The sequence below is a fragment of the Salmo trutta genome, chromosome 3 (assembly GCF_901001165.1).
Source record: "Salmo trutta chromosome 3, fSalTru1.1, whole genome shotgun sequence".
In the NCBI taxonomy this organism is placed as follows: Eukaryota; Metazoa; Chordata; class Actinopteri; order Salmoniformes; family Salmonidae; genus Salmo; species Salmo trutta.
The window spans coordinates 51,509,904-51,530,054 of NC_042959.1; the positions used below are offsets into that span (position 1 = coordinate 51,509,904).

At 42.0% G+C, this 20,151-nt stretch overlaps 1 protein-coding gene and 2 long non-coding RNA genes across 3 annotated transcripts; all 3 read right to left on the reverse strand.

Annotated features, from left to right (window-relative positions):
* Positions 1–1,863: 1,863 nt before the first annotated feature.
* On the reverse strand, positions 1,864–3,814 carry LOC115177672 (uncharacterized). The gene is made up of 2 exons (XR_003872445.1): positions 3,534–3,814; positions 1,864–3,343 (listed from the first exon to the last, which is right to left on the reverse strand). It is a non-coding gene; the product is annotated as an uncharacterized LOC115177672 (long non-coding RNA).
* Positions 3,815–4,093: 279 nt separating this feature from the next.
* On the reverse strand, positions 4,094–5,116 carry LOC115164947 (uncharacterized). Its single transcript, XR_003870034.1, has 2 exons — positions 4,490–5,116; positions 4,094–4,288 (listed from the first exon to the last, which is right to left on the reverse strand). It is a non-coding gene; the product is annotated as an uncharacterized LOC115164947 (long non-coding RNA).
* Positions 5,117–7,315: 2,199 nt separating this feature from the next.
* On the reverse strand, positions 7,316–9,462 carry LOC115177680 (tumor necrosis factor). Its single transcript, XM_029738631.1, has 4 exons — positions 8,979–9,462; positions 8,840–8,888; positions 8,643–8,702; positions 7,316–8,245 (listed from the first exon to the last, which is right to left on the reverse strand). The coding sequence occupies exons 1-4, from the start codon at positions 9,168–9,170 to the stop codon at positions 7,806–7,808; spliced, it is 741 nt and encodes a 246-aa protein (XP_029594491.1). The 5' UTR covers positions 9,171–9,462; the 3' UTR covers positions 7,316–7,805.
* Positions 9,463–20,151: the final 10,689 nt, after the last annotated feature.

Consider the following 20,151-nt stretch of genomic DNA (forward strand, 5'->3'; position numbering starts at 1 on the left):
ATATTTATTTAGTTCAATTGTTTTTTTTGTGGGGGGGGAACTGTTCAAATGCAATGCGAGTGGAAAAAACAGCACAGTTTCCCTGTGGATTCAATTTACTGGATTTCATATCAAAACGGCATCTAAACTCAAAGTGTAAAGTCATCCTAACTGAAATTGAAATGCCAACATTATAGCCATATGCGGTAGAGGGTTTTGGAATGGACACCCTCATTTTGGGACAATAGCAAGATTTTTGTGGATGTTTTGCTGTATACATATTCAAGTACAGCTTTGTATCTTCAATCACATTTTTGCTGTTATATGCTCTTGAATATATGAAACCCATTTGATAAGAAAATAGTGTACTATGATATGTAACCTAATAAGTTTTCTATGTATTATCCTTTTGAAAGTTTTCAATTGGACTCGAATGGATATGTTCCCACAATTTGAATTTTCTTGGACACATCAGAGATATTCAAAGGTAGCTCAACCTCCTAAAGATTTTAAATGGCATATTTATTATGCATCATTCTTCCAATACTTTTTATTTTCTTTGTCTTTAGGGAAAAACAGATTTATTGACAATCTGAATATAAATGTAAATGTAAGTGTACATGCCTGTCACCCGTTGGTCTTATAGTTGACATTTCTTCCGAATTTTCCCTCAGATTTTAGCTTTGTACAACTACATTTGTGAATGTGATGACGAAGAATACATGTCACGGTATATGGAAACGATTCTGACATGCGTATACGACAGTTAATATATATGTACAATCTCATTCATTAGCAATTCGTCAAAATGTATGAAGCAATGATATAACACAGCTTTATTGGCAAGTTACGGAAGTGACGGTACTTTTCCAAATAGCATTAACTCACGTTGCACTATAGTTCAAGACAAAACAAGGGTTCAGGTCATGATTTTGTTGTCGTTCTAATGACATACTGTAGCTCAGGGTATAGGAAAGTGAGATATACAACCTCTCCATAGGAAGTTATTGAATGAAATAGTCACTATTTATTAACTGTACATGGACGACATTGGGTAATATTGTAATATATGTATGCGAAGATTATTTAGAGAAATATACTCTTGCACATATATAAATATACGCTGAGTGTACAAAACATTAGGAACACCTTCCTAATATTGAGTTGCAGCCCTTTTTGCCCTCAGGACAGCCTCAATTCGTTGGGGCATGGACTCTACAAGGTGTTGAAAGCGTTCCGTAGGGATGCTGGCCCATGTTGTCTCGAATGCTTCTCACAGTTGTGTCAAGTTGGCTGGATGTCCTTTGGGTGTGGGACAATTCTTGATACACACGGGAAACTGTTGTGAAAAATCCAGAGTGTTGCAGTTCTTGACACACTCAAACCAGTGTGCATGGCACCTACTACCACACCCTGTTCAAAGGCACTTCCATGTTTTGTCTTGCCCATTCACCCTCTGAATGGCTCACATACACAATCCATGTCTCAATTGTCTCAAGGCTTAAAAATCCTTCTTTAACCCGTCTCCTCCCCTTCATCTACACTGATTGAAGTGGATTTAATAGGTGACATCAATAAGGGATCATCGCTTTCACCTGGATTCACCTGGTCAGTCTATGTCATAGAAAAAGCAGGTATTCTTAATGTTTTGTGCACTCAGTGTATACAACTGGATTTTAAGATATTTGTATACACTATTTACAATTTTAAATGTTGATATATTTCAGATGATATGTATTCAAATATATGGATAATCATAGTAAAATAAACCCATTGTTTTTCACTGATTTTATGTATGTCATGTTATGTGTTCAATTGGACTAATAATGAACATAATTTCATGTAAACATCCTCATATACCCTGAGATACGACAAAACACTTCATTATACTTTGAATGTGTATTTTATGACAGACAATATGCGGTATCATAACCATGTCCAAAGGGACACGCATGTCACACACACAGCTGTTTTAACCACTAGATGTCACCATCAGTTAATGGCACCCATTGGATTCTGTATATTGCAGTTTCTCAATCGCTTTGGCTCATTTTTTGAAACAGTTTGAACGTTCTCTAAACTGTAAGTGCAATTGTCACAACTGTTTTAAGGAACATCACAACTCTATTGCATGTCTGAAAAATGTAGTAACTCACCAAAAACATTTAATTCACGCTTCAAAACCTAGTTATTGTGTCAGTAAATTGGCCAACGCCACCAAAATGAAACGTTTGTCATCGTGTGAGCCGTATTGGTCAAAATGTTTAGATGTTTTTTCACCATGGCAGTCAACCCTGGAAATGTTTGTTATATACAAATGGCAGTTCTGGTCTACTTTTTTTGCTGACACTGACTGCTTACTGTACTATACAAGAATGTCCGTTTTGTCTAGCGGAATGCTATTGTGTATCACACTGAACTTTTTAGATACCGATTTCAACAGTAGGTCAAAGTTTACTGGGGAAAGGCAATACTGTAGTACACAGAAAAAGGATATGCACATTTGTATGTATACAGTACACTTATTTTTGTAGCAATGTGTTACATGTAAATAGAAATTCACATTTGCATGTCCATTTTTACATATAAAGTCATATATAGTGAACAGAACATTTGCCACAAAATGACATCCATGCATAAAAAATGTAAAAACCCCGCAACAGTGTTGTAAAAAACAATAAATTGTACCTCCTCACAGTACGTAACACAACAAGTTCCCATCTTCTTGGTGGACAGCCTGTCGCTCTTGTTGGTCTGGCCAGAGATTGGTCAACATCACATCTGTTTTCCCTTGCGATGCACCAGGGGGGGAAAAAAAAATTGTAATCTCCTTGCGTGGCTCAACCATCCCCTGCAATGTCCTCACAAGCAGCATTCATGGTGTCTAACCTTGTGCCAGATTGTTATACACTTCCCACCTCCATGCTGAACAAAAACGATCGGATTCAGGAATGGGGAGGATGGTGGAAGGAACTCCATTGTTATTCTTTCATGCGCAGCAGACCATTCCCGAACACTGTTGGGTCGGTGGAAGCTGACATTATCCCACACAATTACAGAATTTGCCAAATACAGTCTAACTAAACCTCTTTGGTGTTCTGGCATTAGGTCTCTGTAAAGTGTATTTAGGAAGCCCAGGAGAAGTTGGGTGTTATAGAGCCCAATGTGTGGAATGTGTGCTCACACCATTCTCAGAAATGGCAGCACACGTAATACTGCCCCCACGTTGGCCTGGTGTGCCAATTCTGGCTCGGTGTCCAATGAGATTGCGGCCACATCTCCTGCCTTTGGTCAGATTGAACCCAGCCTCGTCCACAAAAACAAGAATGTGGGTCACGTCATGTCTTTCTAGCTCCGTTATTCTCTATATAGTAACACAGAAACAAAATATAAACTTATGCTAATGTAAAACTATTCTAGAATCAGACAGTTTAGTAAAGTATACATGTTTTCTGTTCTTATGAGTATCTACAACTTCAAGAAGTATATACAGGCATCATTGAAGTACAGTAAAACTCCCTGTACAATATACCATGCGCACACCAATGGTTTACCTGGACACACTTGTAATGAAAACTCAGGGAGAAAAAGGTGTAGATTCACGCGCAGGGAGCAGCAGATGTTTATTAAGCTGTCGCAGAAGGCAGGAATTGTCGTCACAGGCAGGCAATGGACAAATACAGGTAGGTAATCAAAAACAAACAATACCTCACAACCATACAAACCGAAAGAACTGAACTCAACAGGAAGCTGATGAGACCAGGTGAGAAACGAACACAGGTTAAATCAATGAACAAAAATGAAAGACAGGGCTACGTTCCAGAACACAAAGAAACAGGGCTACGTTCCAGAACACAAAGAAACAGGGCTACGTTCCAGAACACAAAGAAACAGGGCTACGTTCCAGAACACAAAGAAACAGGGCTACGTTCCAGAACACAAAGAAACAGGGCTACGTTCCAGAACACAAAGAAACAGGGCTACGTTCCAGAACACAAAGAAAAAGAACACAAGGTTGACTAAGAAAAGAAAAGCAGAACCAGAATACTGGTACCGCAGCTCCTTCACGATTCCTCTCAAATGCACCTTGTAGAGTTGTTTCATAGTCATTTGATTTTTTTCGAAACTCTGTCTATAGTGGAAATGCTGACAGAATTGATATTTGCGAAGATATTGTCGTCATTTATGATTGCACTTTGGATCTCTTAGCCTGATGGAATTGTTGGCTATGACCATGTTGCAAATTTCTTGTTCTGGCTGATGGCTGAATACTGCTGCTCTGCCACCAGCATGAGGTCGTTGTGCAGTCCTATATATGACATGTAGAATTCACAAATAGACCATGTTACAGATAGTATATTGAATTCAAATTGTGCTGTATTACTGTGTATTCCTCATACATATCTTACAGTACATTGTGATTTTCAGACTTGCATTTACCTTTACAATAGTTACTGTATTGTTGTGAATGAAATGCTGTAACTAAAGTAAAGAACGAGTACATATTTACCTGTTTTTCCTATGGAATATTTGCACAATTGATGACACTGTGGACCTGTTTACATTAGGCTGTACTCTCCGACCAGCCTCTTCCATTGTAAGACCATGGTTTATGACACTGTGGACCTGTTTACATTAGGCTGTACTCTCCGACCAGCCTCTTCCATTGTAAGACTGTGGTTTATGACATGGTCCACAATTGTGGCTCTGATTTCATCAGGGACTTTTATTCTTTGCCTTCTACCTCTTCCTCTATTATGTCTTCCCCCTAACACCACCACCACACATTCTTACACTTCTTCTTTCTCTTCCACCAGCATGTAGCTGCTGTTCAGTGTTGTGATGTTCCTCCATGTTCAGAAATGGTAGTGATTGTTCTGTGGGAAAGCTCCATATATATGCTTCCAAACTTGATTGGTAAGATTGTGATTCCGATTTCATTACTATGTCACCTGGCAGGTAATTTGTCAATTTAGCAGACATCATAAACATTCCATGGCATATACATGCATGTCTGACAGATTTTGGTAATTGAATGGATCATTTTACACGTGACGGCTCACACAATGAAAGAATGTTTAGAAGTTGTGAAGAGTATGACAATTTCACTGAGAATCAACTCGTGTCGTAGGATGAAGCGGACCAAAGTGCAGCGTGATTATCGTTCCACATATTTTATTGAACTGTGAAACTATGCAATACATACAAAATAAACTGAAGGAACAAAAACAACAAACCGTGATGAAGCGTTAACATACACTTACTCAAAATCAATCTTCCACAAACCCAGGTGGGAAAAACACTGACTTAAGTATGATCTCCAATTAGAGCCAACGATGACCAGCTGCCTCTAATTGGAGATAATCCTAAACAAAACCCAACATAGAAATATAAAACTAGAACATAACATAGAAAATCTAAACTAGAAAAAAAACTGTCACGCCCTGACCTACTCTACCATAGAAAATAATCGCTTTCTATGGTCAGGACGTGACACGTCAGGTTTGATCAGCAAGCCATGTGCATGTAGTTATTGTGCAAATTGTAAACAATTGTACTTCCTCTTTTGCACACGTGTGCCAAAACACATGCAATTTGCTTAAATGAATAAGAAATTCAAATCTGGTGTGAACAAGAAACGAACTGTTCAGAGATTTGAACTTAATGTTTTGAAAAAAAGAATTCTCGTTCGAGAATTGAGCCAAAGCAATTGAGAAAAATTGTAATCTAGAATTAAAAGTAATTTCAGTCCCATTACTAGTCCCATGTGTCAATCATACAATATGCTTCCACTTCATAATTTATTGACCTATTAAGCAATGGGTATTGGTGTCATTTCTTATCAAAAGGCAATATGAACTCAAAGATTGAGATCGCAATATGAGCTGAAAGTGAAAGGCACACATACATGTTACACAACAGCCAGCTGAAAAGGGTCATGGGAAATGACAATCTCATCTTGGGACAATATTTATTTATTTATTTTATTTTTATTTTACCTTTATTTAACTAGGCAGTTAAGTTAAGAACAAATTATTATTTACAATGAGGCCCTACTCCGGCCAAACCCGGACAACGCTGGGCCAATTGTGCCCTGCCCTATGGGACTCCCAATCACATCTTTCTTTCTTTCTCTCTCTCTCTCGGAGGACCTGAGCCCTAGGACCATGCCTCAGGACTACCTGGCCTGATGACTCCTTGCTGTCCCCAGTCCACCTAGCCGTGCTGCTGCTCCAGCTTCAACTGTTCTGCCTAAGGCTATGGAACCCTGACCTGTTCACCGGATGTGCTACCTGTCCCAGACCTGCTGTTTTCAACTCTCTAGAGACAGCAGGAGCGGTTGAGAAACTCTGAATGATCGGCTATGAAAAGCCAACTGACATTTACTCCTGAGGTGCTGACCTGTTGCACCCTCGACAACCACTGTGATTATTATTATTTGACCCTGCTGGTCATCTATGAACATTTGAACATCTTGGCCATGTTCTGTTATAATCTCCACCCGGCACAGCCAGAAGAGAACTGGCCACCCCTTGTTGCCTGGTTCCTCTATAGGTTTCTTCCTGGGTTCTGGCCTTTCTAGGGAGTTTTTCCTAGCCACCGTGCTTCTACACCTGCATTGCTTGCTGTTTGGGGTTTTAGGCTGTGTTTCTGTACAGCACTTTGAGATATCAGCTGATGTAAGAAGGGCTTTATAAATACATTTGATTTGATTTGAATGTGATACAGACAGGATGTTTGTGGGACAAACACATTTTCTCATGCACATGCAGTATTTCAGCTCAGATGTTTACAGCACCCCCCTCCCCCACCCACCCACCTGACTGAAAACCTATGATGCTTTCGAGGAGGAGGAAGAAAGTCAGTGGGGGAATCCCCAGGCATGGCATATGTGGGCCGTCTCACCTGACACAGCAGGAGAAAAAACACAAAAGGGAATTTCCCTTGTTTTGGTCTGAAGTTATTGGGGAGGCACATTGTATCACAGTTTCTGGTGCAAAGCTGCTCAAGAACAGATGTAGGGCTTTAATTCAATCTGCATTAAAGAAGTTCAGTGTTACAGAGTGATTGAAATTTAAAGGCAATGTTCCTGCTTTAGCGGAGACTGCATTCACGTAAATGCTGCACGTGTCGGCTCAATCCGAAATGACCTTTACATTTCTATCGCGGAGTCTGTAACGCTTAAAATATATAGAATGAATAGAGCCCTTAGTGTTAATGTACTGCTAAATTCAAAACCTATTTACCCTCAACCACATAAGACAGTTGGATATGTCCAGACCCCCCCCCCCCCCTCCAAACGGCATAATTAAATATAATCAAACTTTGAGTCTCCTAAAGTTGAGAACATTTGGAATTTATTAGTTGATTCAAGCACTCTGAATAGGTGACAAATAAAATACACACAATCACATTTAAATAAACATTAGTACATCAGTACAGTAAATAAAATAACTTAATATTGTAATAATATATTCTGATAGGCCTAGTATAGGCTACTGCTAGACATATGTGAATCAAAATAACTTATACTACAGTACTCCATAGTAGCCTATTGTATTTTCATATAAATAGTAAATATAATTTTTTTAAGTTAATATAAATAACCCGAAGTCATAATATTATTTGGTGCAAGATCTACAATACAGAGAATGGACAATCACGTATGGACAAACAATAATAATTGCATTTTACAAAAATAACCATTACGATTAGACCTATCTCCTTTGAGATTGCTCAGTTACCATAAAATTGCAACACTAAAATAAGAGTTTTAACATAAAACTGTTTTAACAAATATTCATCTCTGGCCTGCCTCTCTCTCATCATAGTGCAAACACACCAAAAAAGTTCTTGCCCTGCTCTGGCTCCACGTCGGTCAGTCGATTGGTCTCAGTCCACAGTTTGTCCCCTTCATTCAGGTGAAACACCGCACCAAGGTAAACCGCGTTGTACCAGGCTTCGCCGATATTGGACTCAGCATCACCGTAGTTTCGTTGACAAACTGACCTTACCCCGCTAAGAAGATTAGCATTAACCCCGATGGAGTCCGAATAGCGCCAAATAACGTGACTCAGAGGAGTGGTATGCTCGCCCGGGCCGTTGCACTTGACCCTAAACGAAGCCTGGCTGTAAACGAAGAAGAGCCCAGTGTGTGGGATGAGGATTTGGTTCCCCTGTAGCTTGAACCCGCCCTGGGAAAAAGCCTGGCCGTCATCCTTTCTCCACTGCACAGTGTCAGCGGTAAGATTAGGATTGTATTCACCTGGCAGTAGAGGGAAGAAAGGATCATTGTTACAACTTTGAGGCCCCAGGATCCAACTGCTAGCTATTTCTTCTTACAAAGCCCTTGTCAATTTACTCTGGTGGCAACAAGAGACAAGCTAATGATAAAGTAACTTCTTTGCTTCCTTGTGTTGTGGTTTCGTTTTTGTCAATGGGAATGTTTGAAAAAAAAATCCCAGGGCTTCTCCAATAGAAATACTTACTAGCCCACTAGACACGGTTTTAAACCTTAAACCTTATTATTGAATGGGGATGTTTAAAAATAATCCCCTAGCTTTCACAATGGAAAGACACTAAGACATACAAGCCCACTAGACATTTGTTAACCTTCAACAGACACAGTCAAGGCTGGCTGCAAAAGGCTGTAGGTCACTCACCCTCTAAATGGATGGCTGCTTTTGCATTGCCGGCAATCTGCTTCAATGTATGGTGGGTATCTGAGGGAGAGAAACATATTAGCCATGAATAACACAAGCAAAAGCCATGACGTCGCCTACGACCATAACCTTTGATTAAAGCAATTACAGTGAGAAGGAATTCAATGAAAAAGTGCATCTGTCAATCAAATAATCACCTTTTGCACCAATGAGTATCTCCAGTTGAGGCTCCATTTTGTCCTGCATCTGTGAAATCAACCAAGAGGATGTTAGTTGATTGTACGGTCCTCTATTTCAGAAATGTGTTAAATATTGGCCCCAGTAAGAGTTCCTTACCATTGCCAGTCTTCCATGCTGACACCACGCAAAGAGCAGGGCTGCTGCCGCACATAAAGCTGCTACTAAGAGGACGCCACACAGCCTCCATAGCCAACCTCTGGAGGCCTTTCCCTCAGCAATAGCTGTCACCGTTGTGTTGTACACAGGGCCCCTCTCCATGTCTCCAGGTGTCATCGCATACCCCTCCATACTGCTGTTGAACGAGGTTCAAACTCTTGGCTCTTGGTGGCAGTGGAAAAGTCTAGCGACTGAATATTTGCCCGAATATCTCCTAAATATCTTTTTTTGTTTTGACAGAGTTGTAGCTTGATAGGTGTCCTGTGTTTTGCTCGTTTGTTAGAATGGACTTCTGCCAGAAGCCCTGTCGTTTTTATGCTCGGCCTGCTACTAGCACAAAGGGAAACTCCAGTGATGTCACCCAGTGAGTGGAGACATAGCAGAGTAGCGGCAGCAAACTGGTTGTGGAGAGTTGGTTATGGTTCAAAGGAAAATGAAATCCAGACCAGCTCCACCAAACTGGGATTCCAACGGGTAGGTGTGGTTGCAGGATGGGGTTATTAAGGCAAAACAGGACATGCAACTTGAAAGTGAATTACTTGTGCAACGATGTAGTTTTTTCTATTTGGTAACCAGAATGTACAGCAACTTCTCAGCTATATACTGAAACTGCATTTACATAAAACAAGGAATTCTCAATAAGTCACACGTATAGTTATTATGTAATTACACAATGCGTTTGAATACCATTAAACTCCATGGTATCTTTGCCACTTACAGTATCTTGACTTGAACTTTAGTTTGTGATTTTTATTCAGTCTCATTCACCTGTTTGTAATACTATATGTCTAGTAATTGTCATACATTTCAAATAGTAAACAATTATGATATTTATTGATTACATAGAACTTGTTGCACTGAAGTTGTTAATAACTGGATGTAAATGAAATGCTTCTACAGCTACTGTCACGTCCTGACCCTTGTAAGAGGTCATTTTTCGTAGTAGAGTGGTCAGGGCGTGACAGGGGGGGTGTTTTGGGTGGTTTTGGCTTTCTATTTCTATGTTTTTGTTTTCTATGTTTTGGCCAGGTATGGTTTCCAATCAGAGGCAGCTGTCTATCGTTGTCTCTGATTGGAAGGCATACTTAGGCAGCCCTTTTGTCATGTGTGGGTAGTTGTTTTCCGTTTTGTATGTGTTACCTGACGGAACTGTTGGTGGTCGTTTTGTTGTTTTTAAGTGTTTCATTAATAAAGTAAATATGAGCACTCTACACGCCGCGCCTTGGTCCCCTTTAGACGACCCTTGTTACAGCTACACAATCGCAATACATTTGAGGGTATACAAGGACAGGCTCAGGAGAAACAAAAAAAAAAACTTGTAAATATCCCTCTTTATGTTTCAGAACTAGTTTCGTACATAACCTTTTCCAAACCGCTAAACAGGTTTTTGACTTCTCTTTATTGACCCAATCTGGCTTCCTTATTTCGCTGCCCTCCCTGACTGGTTGAGCGAGTTCGGAGCATAACACGGTTTATTTGTGGGATTTCCATCACCCATACACTACCTGATCTGAGTTTTGTTTGCATATTGTTTCATCTCATTTCTGTTTCTGTTAAATCAGTTATCAATTAGTGATAAACAAGCACTGTATACCTTCAAAACATGGTTAAAACTATTCTTTTGATATCATATTTGGAACGTATTTGCATCCATAGCTCTGTCTATGAATTTGAGAGTGGTTATACTTAAGTTTGAATTCTCTGGTGTTTCTTGCTTTCTTCTTTATTCATTTTTTTTTGTAAAGGGTATTGAGGCTTTTGTTAAATGCACTTTAAATAAACTGTGATTTGATGATTTACATTTCTCCAGTCCCAGTCCTTGGTTGTCTACCAAAACAAGTGGCTGGGGTGACCAGACCGAGCCGCAGACCGCAGCTTCAATGTAGTGTATCGGGTAAATGTATCACCGCTGGAAAAGGTAGCTTGGAGTATTGTCACGTAACACTGTGTCACTGTTTCCTTACGTATTCTTACGTGCAAATACAAGCAATATAGATATGACCGTCAGGGAAGCTCAGAGTATTTCATAATGTTTTATCTATTGTAATTCAGTCGTTATACTGATAAATCTCTCAGATTGATTGATTTATTCCTACGTTATTGTGTAGCAATGTTTCCAAGACTATTACTACCTGCAAATACACGCCAACCGCAAGATCTTGGAAAAAGCAGGGAAGCAATAGGTAATACTTCAGTGGGGAGCTGAAATATAATACAGGAACCTCTCAAACTGAATTCTATTGAGGAAAGAAAGAGATCTTTTCATTGTGAGGAACATAAGTATTGTGATAAAGGGAGGAAACGTCTACATGAGACTTCATATCTCGATGCCCTTCTCTCTGACGTGCCCTTGAGCATGAAATTTAACCCCAATTGCTCTGAATAAGCATGACTGAAATGTAAAAAGCCTTCCATCACCCTTTAAGTAATGACTCATCTGGCCCTATATTGGATTCACCTATTTGTAACTGATAGGGTTCAAACCTGGGTCTCCTGCCAGAACAGTGCATTAGCCTTTCTAGTCTAGGCATTGGCTTGGGGTCACAGGGTTCAAGTCTCAGGCAAGTTTAGGTCTCATCAGCGCTCATCATCCTGTTGACCTTGGTCACAGAACCAACAGGATATTTCAAGTCCAGTTACCTCAGGGATTACTTCTAAAAACAGAGAAGCAGGCCTTTTCTAGGTTTTTGAACCAGGTACCTGTTTATGTACTAAGAAGGTAGCGACACACCCTTAGAGGTGTAAGATGAGTGATTCATTCTCCCATTGTCTGAAAGAGCAATTGGGTCATTGTTGGTATTACCTGTACATAACCTGAGGCTGTACATGACCTTTTACCTAGTTAATGTCTCCTGCGGCTGCCCACAGGATAGTATCCAGTCCAGGCATATAGAGGTTTTCCTGTCAAGTGATCAATAGGTCTGTAAATTTGATGAATAGCTTATGTTACTGTTTGTCTCATGGACATCACCATCTCTTGTGCATTTGTAACTTGACATGGATTCATATACTGGAAATAGAGTATTGCTGACAGAAAATATATATTTCACTGCTGATCTTAATTTGAGATCTGCTTCCGTAAATTGAACCTGAAGTTCTATTTGTGTGATCTCTCTCCCAGTTCCTACATTCTTTGCCACCTGCTTCCACCTTCCCGATAAAGCAATTTGAAAGAAATCCTAATTCTGAAAACATTTTTTGTAGTCAAATGCAGATCATCTCATGAGGTAAGGAGAAAGAAAATAAATTGTGACCCACACACTCAAATATTCCAACATACTGTATAATGTGACCTTGTTGTATACACAAACAGTCAAGCACCCTGGCGAAGGTCGAGAGCCGTGCATCCTCCGAAGCGCGATCTTGCCAAGCCGCACTTCTTGACACCCGGAAGCCAGCCGCACCAATGTGTCGGACGAAACACCGTACAGCTGGCGACCATAGTCAGCGTGTACGCACTCAGCCCACCACAAGGAGTAGCTAGAGCGTGATGGGACAAGGACATCCTGGCCGGCCAAACCCTCCCCTAACCCGGACAACGCTGGGCCAATTGTGCGACGCCTCATGGGGCACAATAGCCTATGTCACTCTGGTTGCTGGAGCCATCTGTTGTTTGGTGGACTTGGCCTTAATAAAGGTTTACTTGTGAGTAAATCTGGCTTTGATAATAGCCAGTGCCTACCCAGCCACTGACCTCACCGCACGCCTCTATACTGTGTCTCATGGTCCTCACATGATTGAAGGACAGGCTCATCATCTGTATTTGTCACGTAGTTCATTCATAGGATCTGTCTGTAGATAAATGAATGTTAACTACTCGGAATGTAACTGTACTTTAGGATGAACTGACTGAGAAAAGCAGGAAGTAGGTCCTGAAAACAGGAGTTGAAATTAAAAATGCTCAGGAGGGAAACCACAACAGTAAGGAAGTGATAATCAACTATTGCTTTGACTCTTGTGACAGAAGAAGCAAAAATCCCTGTATTGCAGATCAGCAAGGACATCCCTTTATTTCATCACCAAACCTGATTGAAAGGAATTCATCAAACAGGAGGGATGGAGGTAGATTTAGTTCATTTCAGACGATGGTGAGTATGCTCCTGCGCTTTAGGACATGGATGAAAGGAGAGCTTTCCTAAAGGGAACATTTTGAATGTTGCCAGAACGTCCTGTAGAAAATGTTTGCACAAAGACCAGTAAGGGAATAAAAGACCAGTGTAGTGGCAGTAGTCCAGACGGGAGATGGCAAGTGCCTGGATTAGGACCTGCGCCGCTTCCTGCGTGAGGTAGGGTCGTACTCTACAGATGTTGTAGAGAATGAACTTGCAGGAGCGAGTCACTGCTTTGATGTTTGCAGAGAACGACAGGGTGTTGTCCAGGATCACGCCAAGGTTCTTTGCACTCTGAGAGAGGGACTCCGTGAATGTCCTGAGGATGTCCCTTGTTACCTGGGGTTACCGTATAGTCCAGGACAGGATTAAAATCTACAGTGGCATACAGTAGCGTAAACTGTACATTTGCCATTTTAGTAATTTAGCAGACGCTCTTATCCAGAGCGATTTACAGTTAGTGTATTCATCTTAAAATTCAGTAGCTAGTAGGAGAACCACATATCTCAGTCATAGTAAGTACATTTTTCCTCAGTGAAGTATCATTCCGCAAAGTCATTGATAATAGGTAGGAAAAAGTCAAGTGGAAGTGTTACTGTAGTTCTAGGGGTGATTATTTAAGAGACACTTTGAAGATGTAGGGTTTCAGATGTTTTCGGAAAATGGGCAGGGATTCTGCTGTCCTAGCTTCAGGGGGAAACTGGTTCCACCATTGGGGTGCCAGGACAGAGAAGAGTTTGACTAGGCTGAGCGGGAGCTGCCCTCCCGTAGGCCAAGAGACCAGAGGTGACAGAATGGAGTACTCGGGTTGGGGTGTAGGGTTTGAGCACAGCCTGAAGGTAGGGCGGGGCAGTTCCACTTGCTGCTCCGTAGGCTAGTACCATGGTCTTGAAGTGTGCGTGAGCTTCGACTGGAAGCCAGTGGAGTGTGCGGAGGAATGGGTTGACATGGGAGAACTTGGGAAGGTTGAACACCAGTCGGGCTGCGGCATTCTGGATAAGTTGCAGTAGTGTGATGGCCCAGCCAATGGCAAGTGCCTGGATTAGTTCCTTCTCCGCTTCCTGTGTGAGGTAGGGTCAACTCTATGGATGTTGTAGAGAATGAACCTGCAGGAGTGAGTCACTGCTTTGATGTTTGCAGAGAACGACAGGGTGTTGTCCAGGGTCACGCCAAGGTTCTTTGCACTCTGAGGGAGACACCGTGAAGTTGTCAACCGTGATGGAGAGGCCCTGTAGCGGCCAGGCCTTCCCCGGGAGGAAGAGCAACTCCGTCTTGATGAGCTTGAGCTTGAGGTGGTGGGCCGACATCCAGGCTGAGATATCTGCCAGGCACGCAGAGATGTGTCTCTACACTTGGGTGTCAGAAGGGGGAGAAAAATAGTTGAGTGTCATCTGCATAGCAATGATAGGAGACGGTGCGTGGGTAAAATCACTGGGAAAGCCAAGCCAGAAAAAATGTACAAATTACAACCTACGTGTTGTGATAATTGTGTTGTTTGCTCTGTAACCTGTTAGTTCATATACCTTGGGACCATGCATTCAGAAAGTATTCAGACCCCTTGACTTTTTCCACGTTACAACCTTAATCTAAAATGGATTAAATAGTTGTTTCCCCTCATCAATCTACACACAACACCCCGTAATGACAAAGCAAAAACAGGTTTTTCTAAAATGTTGCTAATTTATTACAAATAAAAAACTTAAATATAACATTTACATAAGTATTCAGAACGTTTACTCAGTACTTTGTTGAAGCACCTTAGGCAGCGATTACTGCCTCCAGTCTTCTTGGGTATAATGCTACAAGCTTGGCACACCAGTTTTTGGGGAGTTTCTCCCATTCTTCTCTGCAGATCCTCTCAAGCTCTGTCAGGTTCGATGGGGAGTGTCGCTGCACAGCTATTTTCAGGTCTCTCCGGAGATGTTCGATCGGGTTCAAGTCCAGGCTCTGGCTGGGCCACTCAAGGACATTCAGAGACTTGTGTTGTCTTGGCTGTGTGCTTAGGGTCATTGTCCTATTGGAAGGTGAACCTTCACCCCAGCCCCAGGTCCTGAGCGCTCTGGAGCAGGTTTTCATCAAGGATCTCTATGTACTTGGCTCCGTTCATCTTACTCTCGATCCTGACTAGTCTCCCAGTTCCTGCCGCTAAAAAACATCCCCACAGCATGATGCTGCCAACATCATGCTTCACCGTAAGGATGGTACCAGATAGTTAAATCCTGGTTTCATCAGACCAGAGAATCTTATTTCTCATGGTCTGAGAGTCCTTTGAGTGCCTTTTGGCAAACTCCAAACTCCATGTGCCTTATACTGAGGAGTGGCTTCCGCCTGGCCACACAAGGCCTGATTGGTGGAGTGCTGTAGAGATGGTTGTCCTTCTGGAAGGTTCTCCCATCTCCAAAAAGGAACTCTGGAGCTCTGTCAGAGTGACCAAAGGCTCTTCTCCCCCGACTGCTCACTTTGGCCGGGCGACCAGCTATAGGAAGAGTCTTGGTGGTTCCAAACTTCTTCCATTTAAGAATGATGAGGACACTGTGCTCTTGGGGATGTTCAATGCTGCAGACATTTTTTGGTACCCTCCCCTGTGTCTTGACACAATCCTGTCTCGGAGCTCTACAGACAATTCCTTCGACCTCATGTTAACTGTGGGACCTTATATAGACAGGTCTGTGCCTTTCCAAATCATGTTCAATCAATTAAATTTACCACAGGTGGACTCCAATCAAGTTGTAGAAACATCTTAAGGATGATCAATGGAAACAGGATGCACCTGAGCTCAATTTCGAGTCTCATAGCAAAGGGTCTGAATACTTATGTAAATAAGGTATCTGTTTTTTATTTTTTTAAATGTGCAAAAATGTCCAAAAACCTGTTTTCGCTTTGTCATTATGGGGTGTTGTGTATAGATTGATGCAATTAATTTAGTACATGTTAAACTAATGTGGAAAAACAGAAGGGGTCTGAATACTTTCTGAATGCACTGTATAGGCCTAAGGACAAGAAAATAAGAAGAAACAGTGGCAGAATAAATTCAACCACACCTTTTTGTTTTAATCACAAAACCGGAGAACAATCTCTTCCCGGTGAAGTCCAGAAAGCATATGATGTGGCTGTCCATGGTCTGATTTCAAATCTGCCCCTGAACAAGGCAGTTAATCAAATCACATTTTATTAATCACATGCGCCAAATACAACAGGTGTAGACCTTACAATGAAATGCTTACTTACGAGCCCCTAACCAACAATGGAGTTTAAAAAAATACGGATAAGAAAAAGAAAAAAAAGTAATAAGTAATTAAAGAGCAGCAGTAAAATAACAATAGTGAGACAATAGGATGAATGTGCGGGGGCACCGGTTAGTTGAGGTAATATGTATATTTACAGTTTCTTTCACATGCATTGCTTGCTGTTTGGGGTTTTAGGCTGGGTTTCTGTACAGCACTTTGAGATTTCAGCTGATGTACGAAGGGCTATATAAATAAATTTGATTTGATTTTGAAGTCGGAAGTTTACATACACTTAGGTTGGAGTCATTAAAACACGTTTTTCAACCACTCCACAAATGTCTTGTTAACAAACTATAGTTTTGGCAAGTCGGTTAGGACATCTACTTTGTGCAGGACACAAGTAATCTTTCCAAAAATTGTTTACAGACAGATTATTTCACTTACAATTCACTGTATCACAATTCCAGTGGGTCAGAAGGTTTGTGCCTTTAAGATTATGCCTTTAAACAGCTTGGAAAATTCCAGAAAATTATGTCAAGGCTTTAGAAGCTTCTGATAGGCTAATAATTTGAGTCAATTGGAGGTGTGTGTACCTGTGGATGTATTTCAATGACTACCTTCAAACTCAGTGCCTCTTTGCTTGACATCATGGGAAAAACAAAAGAAATCAGCCAAGACCTCAGAAAAAAGATTGTAGTCCTCCACAAGTCTGGTTCATCCTTGGGAGCAATTTCCAAACGCCTGAAGGTACCACGTTCATCTGTACAAACAATAGTACGCAAGTATAAACACCATGGGACCACGCAGCCATCATACCGCTCAGGAAGGAGACGTGTTCTGTCTCCTAGAGATGAACGTACTTTGATGCGAAAATTGCAAATCAATCCCAGAACAACAGCAAAGGACCTTGAGAAGATGCTGGAGGAAACAGGTACAAAAGTATCTATATCCACAGTAAAACGAGTCCTATATCGACATAACCCGAAAGGCCGCTCAACAAGGAAGAAGCCACTGCTCCAAAACCGCCATACAAAAGCCAGACTACGGTTCGCAACTGCACATGGGTACAAAGATTGTACTTTTTGGAGAAATGTCAACTGGTCTGATGAAACAAAAATAGAACTGTTTGGCCATAATGACCATCGTTATGTTTAGAGGAAAAAGGGGGATGCTTGCAAGCCGAAGATCACCATCCCAACCGTGAAGCACGGGGGTGGCAGCATCATGTTGTGGGGGTGGTTTCCTGCAGGAGGGACTTGTGCACTTCACAAAATAGATGGCATCATGTGGAAGGAAAATGATGTGGATATATTGAAGCAACATCTCAAGACAGCATGAAGTTAAAGCTTGGTTGCAAACGGGTCTTACAAATGGACAATGACCCCAAGCATACTTCCAAAGTTGTGGCAAAATGGCTTAAGGACAACAAAGTCAATGTATTGGAGTGGCCATCACAAAACCTGACCTCAATCCCCTAGAACATTTGTGGGCAGAACTGAAAAAGCGTGTGCGAGCAAGGAGGCCTACAAACCTGACTCAGTTACACCAGCTCTGTTAGGAGGAATGGGCCAAAATTCACCCAACTTATTGTGGGAAGCTTGTGGAAGGCTACCCGAAATGTTTGACCCAAGTTAAACAAATGAAAGGCAATGCTACCAAATACTAATTGATTGTATGTAAACTTCTGACACACTGGGAATGTGATGAAAGAAATAAAAGCTGAAATAAATCACTCTCTCTACTATTATTCTGACATTTCACATTCTTAAAATAAAGTGGTGATCCTAATTGACCTAAGACAGGGAATCTTTACTAGGATTAAATATCAGGAATTGTGGAAAACTGAGTTTAAATGTATTTGGCTAAGGTGTATGTAAACTTCCGACTTCAGCTGTAGGTAGAGTTATTAAATTGATGATAACAACAGAGAGTAGCAGCGGTGTAAAAGATCGGGGGGGGGGGGCAATGCAAATAGTCTGGGTAGCCATTTGATTAGGTGTTCAGGAGTCTTATGGCTTGGGGTAGAAGCTGTTTAGAAGCCTCTCGGACCTAGACTTGGCGCACCGGTACTGCTTGCCGTGCGGTAGCAGAGAGAACAGTCTATAACTACGGTGGCTTTAGTCTTTGACAATTTTTAGGGCCTTCCTCTAACACCACCTGGTGTAGAGGTCTTGGATGGCAGGGAGCTTGGCCCCAGTGATGTACTGGGCCGTTCACACTCTGTAGTGCTTTGCGGTTGGAGGCCGAGCAGTTGCCAGACCAGGCAGTGATGCAACCCGTCAGGATGCTCTCAATGGTGCAGCTGTCGAACCTTTTGGGGATCTGAGGGCCCATGACAAATCTTTTCAATCTCCTGAGGGGGAATAGGTTTTGTCATGCCCTCTTCACAACTGTCTTGGTGTGCTTGGACCATGTTAGTTTGTTGGTGATGTGGACACCAAGGAACTTGAAGCTCTCAACCTGCTCCACTGCAGCCCCGTTGATGAGAACAGGGGTGCTCAGTCCTCTTTTTCCCGTAGTCCACAATCATCTCTTTTGTCTTGATCACATTGAGGGAGAGGTTGTTGTCCTGGCACCACACAGCAAGGTCTCTGACCTCCTCCCTATAGGATGTCTCGTCATTGTTGGTGATCAGGCCTACCACTGTTGTGTCATCGCCAAACTTAATGATGGTGTTGGAGTCATGCCTGGCCGTGCAGTCATGAGTGAACAGGGAGTACAGGAGGGGGCTGAGCTCGCACCCCGGAGGGGCCCCTGTGTTGAGATCAGCGTGGCGGATGTGTTGTTACCTACCCTTACCACTTGGGGGCGGCCCATCAGGAAGTCCAGGATCCAGTTGCAGAGGGAAGTGTTTAGTCCCATGGGCCTTAGCTTATTAATGAGCTTTGAGGGCACTATGGTGTTGAATGCTGAGCTGTAGTTAATGAATAGCATTCTCACATTGGTGTTCCTTTTGTCCAGGTGGTAAAGGGCAGTGTGGAGTGCAATAGAGATTGCATCATCTGTGGATCTGTTGGGGTGGTATGCAAATTGGAGTAGGTCTAGGGTTTCTGGGATAATGGTGTTGATGTGAGCCATGACCAGCCTTTCAAAGCACTTGGCTACAGATGTGAGTGCTACGGGTTGGTAGTCATTTAGGCAGGTTACCTCAGTGTTCTTGAGCACAGGCACTATGGTTGTCTACTTAAAACATGTTGGTATTACAGACTCGGACAGGGAGAGGTTGAAAATGTCAGTGAAGACACTTGCCAGTTGGTCGGCGCATGCTCGCAGTACTCATCCTGGTAATCCGTCTGGCCCTGAGGCCTTGTGTGTGTGCTTTCGTGCAATTAGAAAAAACATGTTGACACCCTACTTGTAGAGAAACGCCAATGGTGTCCTCCTCTCTTTCATGTTGACGAAACAGTCTATCAATTTCCCCACATATCCTCTCCACGTCACTTGGTAGGAGCAGCCTGCCAGGTATTATGCAATCCAATAGTGTGCAGAGCCTGAGACGCCCAGCCCAGACAGGGTTAGAGGAGGTTGAATACAGTAGCGGCTATGTGAATAAGTGTGTACAATTTCAGATTTATGTGGAGAGATGACTAGAGGAATAGGAGCTATGACTAATCTGACAGACAACTTCGTGGCTTCCTGTTTTGAGTATTTTCAATCGCTAGTTCCTGTTTGATTCTATATGTACTATGGGCAACTAAAGTGTCAGTGCATTCCCACTGGGCACAGACTTCCGTTCAATGTTTAGTTTTTATTTACATTTGGTTGAGTTGTCAACTA

Coding starts and splice junctions, on each gene's coding strand:
- LOC115177680 (XM_029738631.1), bottom strand. CDS start 9,170: ATGGAGGGGTATGCGATGACACCTGGAGACATGGAGAGGGGCCCTGTG. Junction 8,703..8,839: donor GATACTCATTGGTGCAAAAG/GTGATTATTTGA, acceptor TCTCTCCCTCAG/ATACCCACCATACATTGAAG. Junction 8,246..8,642: donor AGCAGCCATCCATTTAGAGG/GTGAGTGACCTA, acceptor CTCTACTGCCAG/GTGAATACAATCCTAATCTT.